Below are 13,240 nucleotides of genomic sequence, written 5' to 3'. Positions count from 1 at the left end.
TTTAAATAACTAATTGCTTTGCATGCATGATTTTGCAGACAGGTTTTATGGGTGCTGGCCCATACAATATTTGCGTACAAAAGCTGACTATGTACAAGGTTAATGTAAATTAACCTTGTACATAGTCATGGTGATGTGTATGACATAGTCAAGGTTAATGTAAATTAACCATAGACATTGTCATACACATCATAATAATAACCTTTAATACTTAATAAAACAATTAAAACGTAAATAAATAAATTACTTGCTTTTAACACCCTCGCTTCATAAACGAGAGGTTCTGAGTTTAATCCCCACCACGTCTCTGGTAGTACCGTGCTCAACTCATTTCTTCACGCAGCGGCCTTGTTTATCAAGGTTCGTGATTCGGAGTTATAGAGTTGAAAGAGGGTTATACCACAAATAAGTAGCCTCCTCGTTTGTAGTGGCCTTCTCGACCTTGAGGATTGAAATAACCTTGAGGTGAATTAACAAAAAAAAAAAGAAAAAAAAAAAACACCTCCTAAAGGCTCCATATATAATGATTCATGCTGTGCGTTATAAAGAGCCACCACGCTCTGGAACACTCTAAATAGTGAGACCATGTCAACAAAAAGTCTTGAGGTGTTCAAATAACACATCAAGAATTGGTATGGTAATAATTGCAAAATTATTTGTTTTTTAAAAAAAAAATTTATTTTATACTGACTTACATCTTTAGCTAAGATTGCATTATTATAAATATTTTTTCTTAATTTGAAACAATTGTAAGTTTTCATGACTTTTTTTTTTTTAATGATACAATTGTAATTTTTTTATGACATTTATATATGTGTGTGTGTACTGTCTATAAAGTTAAATGTGTTGATTTAAATTAGTTTTAGTGTTAACTAAAACTAATTTAAATCACGTAAAATAAATTGAAATTAAAAAAAAACAACCTTACTAAGCATTTATTAAATATTTTACCCTGAGTCAGAAACTTTTATTTCTTTTTTTTGTGTGTAAATTTGTGATTATTTGCTTCATTATAGTAATGACTTTTAATTTCTGGCTCATGATTGTTAATTGGCTACTTTTAATAGAAAGTAGGGGCGGTAGAAAACAACAGTAAATCACGAATGCCACGTTATTTAATATTTTTTCCCCACTTTTTTCTCTACAACTTTTGAATTAGTTAAAGAACTGTTGATTTTGTTTTGATATGTGTAATATAGATAATTTCTTATCTTAATTTGTATTAAAATAATTAGGATATTTGCTATATTAAAAAGGGAATGAGAAAAGAACATGAAACGCACGCCAATTCTTTAATGCAAAACCATCTTTCAATGGCAATATCAAAATTGGACTCACTTGAAAACAAAATTACATTAACAGTCGATTCACTTGAAAATAAAATTACCTCGAAAGTAGAATCACTTGAAAACAAAAATGCATCAGAAGTGGTTGCACTGGAAAATAAAATTACATCAACAATTGCGTCAAAAGTGAATGCACTTGAAAATAAATTTATGTTAAGAGTGGATGCACTTGAAAATAAAATTACCTCGAAAGTAGAATCACTTGAAAACAAAAATTCATCAGAAGTGGTTGCACTGGAAAATAAAATTACAGCAGTAGATGCACTTAAAAATGAACTTATTTCAAAAGTGGATGCACAAAAAGATGAAATTATGTTACATGAGAAAAATTTGGAAATAATAAAGGCCTTTCTTGCAGTTAAAACGGTAAGAAAATGATTTAAATAAAAATGTGTTTTAAAGTAGATAAATAATAAAAACCAAAAATTGACGAAAAAATATATGTAATAATCAATTACTTACTAATTGCGTCCAGCCGTGAATGTGTTTTGCTCAGAGTTGAAAAGTAAAACATATAATATTTAATATATTAAAAAATTTAAAAAAAAAGAATGAACATGCAATAAAATAAAATTATTAGAAAAGAATGAAATTTTTTTTTTAAATTGAAAAAGATATATAGTTATAATTTTTGAAGCTATTTAAAAAAAAGTATTCTTGGGCAATCAAATTAATTGTGTAAAGTTCCAATATCAAAAATCGTAGAGGGGGTCTAGTTGAGCATTTTTTACTAAATCTAACAGATCTCATGAACATTGGATCGGACTTACATAATTTTTTCAATATTAGAAAGATAATTTAACCTTCTAAAAATTTGTTAAGAATAAAGTATAGTTTTTGATTTTTTTTTTTTATATATTGCCTAAATTTTGCAGAGCTGTTCAACCTGCACCAGCGGGGTAAGTTAAGCAATAGTGTGTAGCAAGTTGAAAAATCAACAAACAAATGTATATGTAAGGTACGAAACTTGGGTAAACCATCAATAAAACTTTCATTAACAGTAAGCGTGTGTATAGATTATTAACTTTTTATTCTGTATACTTTAATGACGTAAGTAAAAAAAGTGAAAAACTTTAATAGTAAGAATAGTCTTTAATAGTCTCATAAAATATAAAAATATAATTTAATACAACTATCTTCAACTTTGAAGATAGTTGTATAAAATTAAACATTAATAATTTTAAAAATATATGTAAATAATGTACTGCTCTATTATTTCTCATCTAAGTTGTGATTTGCAAAATTGTGTGCGATAGTTCAGTTGTATTTATTTTTCTCAAAGATGCTCAACTTACCCCTGTAGACAAGGTAACGCATTAGTTGGGTTTTAAAAAGAACAGTAAGACTTAAGAAAAAACAGTTCATTTTAATTAAAGTAATTATAAATAAAGTCTGATGAAATGGTAAATTATCAACAATTAAGTGATAGCAGATACAAAAGTTAATAACCATGCATAGGCATAATTTTTTTTTTTTTTTTTTGGTCCAAAACAGAAAAAGTGCCCATGTATCTTACTCAATAGCTTTTCAGCAATCTTTTGTTGCGCATTTTAACTCCCCAATTTTCATCTATTAGATGTTTTGTCATGTGATGCATAGTTTTTGAGATATTTTGCTGCCCAACTTGCTTAACTAGCTGCACTCTACCCTACTCAATATTGTCTTATCAGAGTAAAAAAAATTCAAAAAACAAGGCTGTAAATTTAAGTGAAGAACTTAATAAGAAAATCTGCAAAAAAAAGTTTTTTAATGAAATTTGAGTGGTGTACGTTGTATTGGGAACAGGGAAAACGACTAAAATATGCATAGTTATAAATGAAAAAATAATTTTATGTAAATTTACTCAGTAAATATTATGTTGAGTGATAACGAAACTTCATATTTGGTTGAAAAAGTTGAAAAGGATCTCATAAAGTTTTTGTGAAGTATTTTTTTTTTTTATTTTATTTATTTTTGTAAAGAACTTTATTAAGATTTCAAATTTGCAAAAGCAAAAAAAAAATATCCAATAATATCTAGCTTAGGATTTGGTTGTTTAAATAAAAAAAATACCAAAAAGTATTACTATTTGGGGGAAAGCATTTTCATTAAAAAAAACACACACAATTTATATGATTTATTTCGCTGTCATGACAGTTCATTAGCACAACCATGGGTCGTGGTAAGTCTGTTCCAAACCCAACTATTTCTAAACTTGTTCTTAATTTGGTCTCTATACTTTAATTTTTTTTAGTAAACGACAAAAAAGTTCAGTTTAACAATTTTATTGCTTTATTATGTATTATTATTTGGTAAACAAATAATTTACGTAAGAGTTGTACTTATTTACTTCAGTATCTTTTACTTAATAAAAGTATCTTTATCATGTAAGACGGTTGCGTAACATTTCTTCAGGTATTTTCAGAAACTTAGGCTATCATACTACTTTAACGCTCTCATTAAAATTCATTTAAAAAGCAAATTTGAACCTTTTTTTGAAAAAATGGGCTGAAGAGACCTAGTTATTTCAGATAAAAATTCGTTTAAAAAATTTGAACTTGGAATTTGAACTTGAAAATTTGAAAAAATGGAAAAATGAACCAAAGAGATGTACTTATTTCAAATAACTTTATCTGTTTGATATTTTTTATAAAAGCTTTTCTGTAAAAAAAACTCTTAACATTTGTTAGGAGTTTTTTTTACAGAATCCATTCAATTAAGCTGTTTTTACTGCAGAGTTAGGCAAATAACTTAATAAATCTGTTGTTTGTGCCAAAAATCGATTCTTAATGCAAATGGAAACCGTCTAGATCAAAATAAGGTGATAAAAGTATAAAATGAATCCATTCCAATATAAAAAATAACAGAAATATAAAAAACAAAGCAAAAATAGCCAATATATCAAAATATAATATATTCAAAACAATAACTCCAAAGATATAAATAAAAGAAATTAATAATAATAAAAAAATTAATAAGAAAGAAAAAACATATTTTCCTTGAGATAAAATTAAAATTTTAACTTAAATAAAAAAAATAAAAAAAAAATATTATACTCAACAAAAAAAAGTATACATTTAGAAACAATTGAAATAGAAATATTGTTTCATTATTATAAAGCTTTAAGTGAATTGTGTAAAAATTATTAAACTTCGTTTTAGCTTTTTGAATACAATCGACATTCAGTACATTTCTTAAATTTTGCTATGTAGGAACTTTGTTATGTACTCTATGTATTTATTTGAAAATTCAAAAATGTGACTAAACAGATAACAAATAAGAAACTTACTTTGCATGGTGCTTTTTCTTTTGTAAAAGTTTCAAGATTTATGTTTGTATTAATGCCAGTTTGTATTAACAACTCTTTTTAAAAAGCAAAGCTAAAAATAAATGATCAAAACATAAAGGTTTGTTTTTACTTGAAAACTGAATTTTTATTTTATAAATTTTATTTTTATTTGAAAACTGAACTCTTAGCTTTTAATGATTGATTTTATATAGCCAGTTTTGGTAATAAAACTACCCAATAATCATTTTAAACTAAAGACAACAATGTTAAAGCAAACCAAGACATCTATTAACACAAAACAACACAAAATTAACCAATAACAAATAATTTGTATCAGCACTTAGGAATCCCTATAAAAATAAATATACGCAAACAAGTAAAAAAAAAATAATTGTACAAATAATGACTCACCCTAAGTAAAACAGAGCGTAGCAATTGATGAATGATGAATAATACCTTTAATGTCTTAATTAATTGCTGAGAAAAAAAAAATATTTAAAATATTTCCAGAAAACTTTTTAAAATATTTTTAGAAAAGTGTTTGGATATCCGTAAATAATAAAAATTTATAGAAATACCTGGAAATATCCAGGATTCTGGAAATATATATATGTATTTAATAATATATATACATATATATATATATATATACATAAATATTTGTATATATATATATATATATATATATATATATATATATATATATATATATATATATATATATATATATATATATATATATATATATATATATATAAGTATATATATTAATAAATACATATATATATATATATATATATATATATATATATATATATATATATATATATATATATATATATATATATATATATATATATAAATATATATATATATATATATAAATATATACATATATATATTTATATATATAAATATATATATATATATAGATATATATATATATAAATATACATATATATATATATATATATATATAAATAAATATATATAGATATATATATAAACATAATATATATATATATATATATATACATATATATATATTTATAAATACATATATATATATATATATATATATATATATATATATATATATATATATATATATATATATATATATATATGGATATATATACATAAATATATATATATATATATATATATATATATATATATATATACATATATATATATATATATATATATAAATATATATATATATGTACATATATTAATAAATACATATATATATATATATATATAAATATATATATATATAATATATATATATATATATATATATATATATATATATATATTAGGGTGGCCCTAAAAACAACTTTTTTGAAAAAAATCTGCTCCCACCCCTTAAATGTGTTCTATATAATACGAAAACACTAGGTTTAAATTTTTTTTGAAAAAAACATATTTATAGAGGTCCCCCAAGACCCGTTAATATTTAAACTAAAATAACTATATTATTTCAAAATGAATGTTATTTTTGTAATTTTTATATAATTTCGCTTCATTTGAGTACCAGGTTGACCTATTTTCGAGAAACTTTTTTTTTTTAAATATTAGGGACCCGTTAAATATTAAAGGGTTTTGGGGGACCTCTAAAAATATTTTTTATTCAACAAACTTTTAAACCTAGTGTTTTTGTATTATATAGAACACATTTAAAGGGTGGGAGCAGATTTTTTTCAAAAAGTTGTTTTTAGAACCACCCTAAAATATATATATATATATATATATATATATATATATATATATATATATATAAATATATATATATATATATATATAAATATATATATATATATATATATATATATATATATATATAGATATATATATAAATATAAATATATATATATAAAAATATATGTATATATATATATATATATATATATATATATATATATATATATATATATATATATATATATATATATATATATATATATATATATAAATATATATATATATATCTATACTTGAGAAGATTATTTGTTTTACTTCAAAACCATTGGAGCACTGTTAAAATAATTTTATCATTACATGCAATCTCCTTTATGAAAAGATGAGAATATTTTTACATTGCTGATTTAATGTTAAAGATGAATCTTTAAGTGGATCTTCCAAGAAGTTAAAAATTCCATTTAGAGAAACTGTTACCCCTGTAGACCTACCTCAGTTGTCTGATGTCAGTGATCTATTGTGTAAATCTGATAAAGACTTTATTAGATAGTCAGAATCAGAATATGCTAATTCAGTATCGGAAAGTGATGTTTCTGATTGTAAGAAACAACAACATGCACCACAGTTCCCATTAGATAAAATACATCCGCTACTGCATTCACCACCACCAGCACACAGAAAAAAAAACGAAATCTTATTCGGAAGTTAAAAAAAGCTGATGATGCTGAGTAAATAAATCTTCTATTTCAAAACAGTAACAAGGAAGAAGATGATGGTAATATAATCTCAGATGAGCCGATGTCATATATACTAAGATTTCTAACTGATTTCTTCAAAATATTGTTGATGAGCCTAATAAATATGCCTTACAAAAAAATGAGTGTTGCAAAGCTCCCATCAACACATATATACTCGAGCAATGAGATGTATTTTGAAAAAGTTGCCTCAGTGATGACATCACACCGATTGTAAAATATAAAGTCGTTTCTTGAAATTTCATTGAAATGAAGACATTCAGCGTCCAGAAAATTGTACTTACCAGCTTTACCAGGTCGTCCGATCGTCAACATACTGAAGGAATCTTTTATTAGCCTGAAACATGAAGAAATTATGTGTTTTGATGAACAACTTGTTCCTTTCAAAAGAAGATCCTCTTTGAAACAATACAATGCTCAAAAACATAAAAAGTGGAGTTATAAGTTTTATATCTTGGTGGATGGACTGGTTTAAAATTTTGAGATACATTCAGTTTCCATTGATGTTTGTAAAACACAGTCTGATTGGGAAGCACCTGGAAATATGATGATGCACTTATTAGTACTAAATGTACCAAGGCATAAATAACCATTCTTTGACAATTGGTACATTGGATGGGAACTGGTGAAAACACTTTACGATCCAGGCATAGCATGCACAGGAACAATGTGTACAGACTATGTGTACTCCTAAATGTCAACATGCCCCCTGATGGTGAATTAAAAAAAGGCAGAGGTCCAACTACCATCAGGGTTACTACAGTTAATAATGTTGAACTTCGTGTTGTCAAATGGTTCGAAATCAAGGGTGTTGGATTGCTAACAAGTTATGAGGGGGTGAATCCAATAACCATTGTTAATTGCTAGGATAGAAAATACAAGACATTTGTTCCAGTCAAACAACCATCTATTGTTACTACGTACAACAAATATATGGGTAGATCTCCTTGATGGCATGCTGATTCTGTACAAGATCCATATTCGATCCAAAAAGTGGCATCACAAACAGTATCACAAACTCATGGGGCATTTTCTTAACTGGATGGTTGACCATCTTCCTAGAGCAAAACCGAAAAATGGTCTTCTGCTGCCATCGACTAGATTAGATAATATAGGTCATTTTCCTTCTTTCGTAGATTAAAAGTTAAAAGGGTCATAAGAATCCAAGGGTTGCTAATTCCTCACCACATACCAAAGAAGAGGTGGGAGGCTCCTTACTGCTCCATGTCCCTAATGTCATAGCAAGGTAAAACCTAATGTAATGTAAAGAATAATGTAAAACCTGTTTCATAAACGATTTCTTATAATAAATTTACTATAATAAACTATTATAAAATATAAGTTTTTTATGATAATAAAATTTTATTTTTTATCATATCACCTCCCACAAAACCAAAAATCATAAAATCATAAACATATCACCTAAACTAACATATAACCCATATAACCTATTATTAACATTAAATATAACCCTTTCATTTAGGAACACTATGCCCGCTTCGATGAAATCCTACACTGCGTAGAATGGAAAGAAGGAACGTGTGACGACGATGGTGTGACGCACTACCTACACCTTTCTGACATCTTCATGTCAAAATCAGACGATTTCATGTCAAATGTGCTCGATTATACGGGTTACGAATATCTCCCTACACCAAGAACCCCTGAAGCTTTCTTCCCCTTCTTCTTCAAAATCTTCAACCGCCTCACCGACATCGCCGCCAACGACCACGCCACCATTCACGTTACATATGGCTCTTTCTATCAGGCGATGCAGGAAATGCAAACAAAACTTCAAAATTTATATTAATGTTTTACTTGTGGAACAGAAATTTTCTATAGTAACCCAACTCTTTATTAAAAACTTAAAAACATTTTCTGCAAACTTTTAAAAACCAGTAACCCCACAGGCTTTCCTTTTTTATCCCTTTCCGAGTTAACTCTTTTCACGAATTTCGTGAAGGTAAAACAATGCAAAAACTCCAAACAACAACCCAATAACCAATAGGGTGTGTCATACCGTAAGATTTTTTTTAAAAAAGTATTAACAAAAATCTCCCGATAAAATAAAAAAAATTATGTTAAGCGACCGAGAATTCTGTTTTAAAATTGCATATTTATGACCAGATAACAATCCATAAAGAATACAATAGTAAAGACTAAAATTAACGAGCTTTCAAGCTCTACTCAAAGTAATTGCGACTACGGCTTCCATATATTTTATATCTACGATCCATATATTCCATATCTACCATCAAGAAAATAACCAAGGCAGCAAAAATTCAAAAATCTATGATAAAAAATAGAGACAAACAGTAAAAACGATTTAGTCATTACCTAACCGGTAAATGCGTGATAGAATAAATGATATTATCAATAGATAATACAGTGAATAGATATTAGAAAAAGTGTTGATGTAATAGCTATACTCTTTGAACAGATGTTCAGTGTTGTACAGGGGGTAACTAAGAAAAGTAAGTGGGAAATGTGTATTCGTCTTATCCGACTACTAAATTGAATTTTTTTTTTTTATTTTATTATATCTGATGGCAATAGTCACATTATCTAGACCAACTGTTTCATTTCTTATCTGTGTGAGTAATGATCATAATTTTAGCGGTAAATTTTGCAAACGTCCATGCAACAAGCCAGATTTTTTCAACAAAGCCGTGCATTTTCTAAAAACGTAAACATTAAAAAATCCCTTTTAAAAAATCCTTTAGTTTCCTTTTATTCATTCCAATTTTTAATAATCATGTTAACATTTTTTACGCTGCTTTTTATTTCTAAGTACCTCATTGAGCTTCAGTAAACAATAAATTAATCTTAATTAGTAAGTCTTTTTGTAAAATGTTTTAAGCATGGTTCAACGGATAATTTGTGATATCATTGTATGTTTATATTGTATTTATGTAGAAATTATCAATAATAAAAAATAAACGACATAAATTCCGTGTAAAAGTTATACATACTTTATTATAAACATTTTGGCGGTTAATTTACGCCAAAGCGGTATAAAATTCAGACTTAAAAGACAAAAAAGTAATGAACTGGTTAAGATAAATCTTTATATTACTTTACATTATGTAGTTTCCTCTGTTTTTGTTGGTTGGGATGGTTTTCCTTTGACGTCAGAGCTACTTAACGGATTTTCACCCTTAACGTCGTGGGCAAAATTTACTCAAAATTTACACGAAAATACTTTTTAATTCAAGCCCACAAGTAATATAATCTACCATTATAATTAATTTCTTTTCAAAGTGTCATTTTCATAAAATCTATAAACCTCACTTCTCCTTAAGATACTGCAAAATACATAATAAACTGCAGCATCTCGCTCGATCGCTTCTCGGCCAAATGGCTAAGATCAAGTGTAGTATCTGTCCTTTATCTCGGCCCCGGACCATCTCTCAATTGGTTACGGTGTTGTTAGAAAGCAGAAACAGCACAAGATCGAAACCGTGTCAATCTTTAGAGGTTCTTGGCGTAGTCGCTTTTTCAGTGTCTCCTTTTACGTCCGGAAATCTCAAAGCGATCCGTCCACTCCGGACGTTAAATGGAGATAAACCATTAAGTTGGCGCTGCTCAGTTTAGGCTGAGTGGCAACTAAACCCTTAAGTGGGCCTAAATAAACCCTTAAATGGGCTAAAAAAACCCTTAAATGGGCCGAAATACGGAGTCTCGGCTCCTACATAACATTGCCTTCTAGGGCCCTGTGTAAGCCTGCTTTCAGCTGCAGGTCACTCTAGTTGGTTGGTGAAAAAAAAAACTACAGCAGTATGCAGATTACACAGATTTTTATTTTAATTTCAACTGGTTAGTAACTCTAATCGAAATAGAGAAAAAACTCAAGTTCCTGGGACTACGTACTTTATCACTTAGGGAAAAGACTATGTTGATAAATACGTTAGCAATGTCAAAAGTGTGATTTCTGGCAAACATACTCCCCGTTCCGGAATGGGTAATAGAACCTCTGCACAGAGCCATTTTCGAAAATCTATGGCAAAAGACTAATTACAATCTGGTCAAGAGAGAGACACTTTTCTTACCCGTCAAAAGCGGGGGTCTCAGAATTTTATCACCGAAGGAGCAAAGTCTTGCACTTCGTCTCAATACACTCTTTCAACTGAGAGAATGCGAAGAGTATAGAGCTCACGATTATTATTACTTTTTAAAGTATTGGTTGGCGAGTTCACTCATAAAATTTACGAACCAAAACTTGCGATTACGCTTGCGATTTTTTCTATGTTATGCAATAAAAATATTATTATATATGATTAGCAAATCACTTCCAACCCTTATTTTATGAAATATTATTTCAACACATAAGTGCTTATCTATAGTGTTCGTAATGCAATGTTTATGTAAATGTCCTGTAATTCTTTTTAATTTTGATATAAACCCTTCTTTTACCTTTTAAATCTTTCTTTAACCTATTTTTAACTTTCTCCTTGTTTTTTTTCAACCTAATCTCAACTCTCGATTTCTTTACGCACAACGGCAAAAAAATAAAAACAAAAATTACAAAAAAATATAAAACCTAAAACACAAAAAAATATAAAAACACGAAAAAATCAAAAATCAAAAATACAAAAAATATAGAATAAAATAAATAAAAAATAGAAAATGAATATATTTACGAACATTTGTAAAAACTATATAATGCAAAACTATAAAACCTGAGATAATGTAATTTTAAAAGGAAAATTTTTAAATATTTATTTTGTAATAAAAGAAAAAAAAAAAAATGCAGATGAGTAATTCCACGTCAAAACAAGCAAATTTTTTTAAAAATGCAACCCTATGTCCTCGGATTTTTTTTTTTATTTTTAACAAAGTTAGTACATTATAAAATAAGATAAATCCCAAAATTTCAAGGTCTAAATCTCAACGGTTCGTGAGTAATGGTTGTTTTAATTTTGGCTACTATTATTGTTTTGGTCATTTTCCGCATTTTTAAATTTACATTTCTCCTTATAAAACCAAGTCTATAAACATGTGAGTTCTAAAAATAAGTGACTTAGATAATTTCTAGGTGAGGAATTTGAATATATAAATAAAAAACTCATTTTATAACTAAAAAGTACCTAAATATCAATTATTAATGTTAAAATAATAGACACCTGCCCCAGTAAAATTTTGAGGTGTGCAGTAAATTTTTTTATGCTTAAAATTTCAAATTAGATCATTATATGTTTGAAGAACATTATGTGAAAAAATCATTTCTGCCAAATACATAGTTTAAAAATGAAATAAAAAATATTACAAAAATAGCAAATATTGCATATTTCGCTTATCGCAGCATTTAAAATAAATAAAAATGATGCATACTTGAATTGATATACATTTTTTTATAATATATCCATTAAAAATTAGTGATTTACAAATACATACTTATTAATTTTGTTAAAATCTTTTTTTGAAAGTTCATATTTGTCCGATATTATTTTTGGTGCACTTTTTAATGTTGTTACATTAGTGATTGGTATCCAATAATAATCATCCCTTTTCGACCAGAAAAACTGTTCCGATGGACCGTGTGGATGTATAAACTTTATTTTTATATCAATATATTCTTCATCTTTTTCTTCGACTACTGCAATCCATCAAAACGGGTCATATGTACATGCTTAATATTTGTATTTCTGCATTAGCTCAAAATTTATTAAACTTAAATTTTGGTAACTTGATTTTTTAGTTATATTAATAGATTTTGGATTTATATCGTTACTAGTTTTTTTAAATAACATAGATGTTTTCGAAACTGGTATGCAATGGTGAAATTCTCGACTTCCTGGTATTGTTTTTCCCTTCTCAAATCGTTTATTTTATGTAGCTCTAACATTAACCATAGTCCCTTTATTAATTTTAAAGAACTTTATTGTGAGTATTTTTTGAGTGCAAAATTCAAACATTGCATCGATTGTTAGTGTTTGATTTTTCTTTGAACGTTCTCTTGCTGTTGTTCGTTTTACTGTACCACCTATTGCATCACAAGAAGATTTGCCATGACTGGTTGCAAAAAATGTCCATTCAGCTTTCAATAAAAAAATCTTCTGAACGATGGCATAGACTGAAAAAATTTTTATAATTTTTATACTGTCCTCCTCATACATCAGAAAAGTAATACAATTTAAATTTAAAGAAGGGTTTCTTCAATATAATTA

The 13,240-nt window shown here is 27.0% G+C and overlaps 1 protein-coding gene and 1 pseudogene across 1 annotated transcript; both read left to right on the top strand.

Annotated features, from left to right (window-relative positions):
• The first annotated feature begins 1,226 nt into the window (after positions 1–1,226).
• Positions 1,227–8,918, top strand: LOC136083995 (uncharacterized). Its single transcript, XM_065803975.1, has 2 exons — positions 1,227–1,712; positions 8,557–8,918. Exons 1-2 carry the CDS (start codon positions 1,260–1,262, stop codon positions 8,881–8,883), a joined length of 780 nt encoding a protein of 259 aa, XP_065660047.1. The 5' UTR covers positions 1,227–1,259; the 3' UTR covers positions 8,884–8,918.
• Positions 8,919–10,414: 1,496 nt separating this feature from the next.
• LOC136084442 (U2 spliceosomal RNA) lies at positions 10,415–10,585 on the top strand (annotated as a pseudogene).
• Positions 10,586–13,240: the final 2,655 nt, after the last annotated feature.

Source organism: Hydra vulgaris, chromosome 08 (assembly GCF_038396675.1).
Source record: "Hydra vulgaris chromosome 08, alternate assembly HydraT2T_AEP".
In the NCBI taxonomy this organism is placed as follows: domain Eukaryota; kingdom Metazoa; phylum Cnidaria; class Hydrozoa; order Anthoathecata; family Hydridae; genus Hydra; species Hydra vulgaris.
This window is presented reverse-complemented; position numbering and strand designations above follow the sequence as displayed.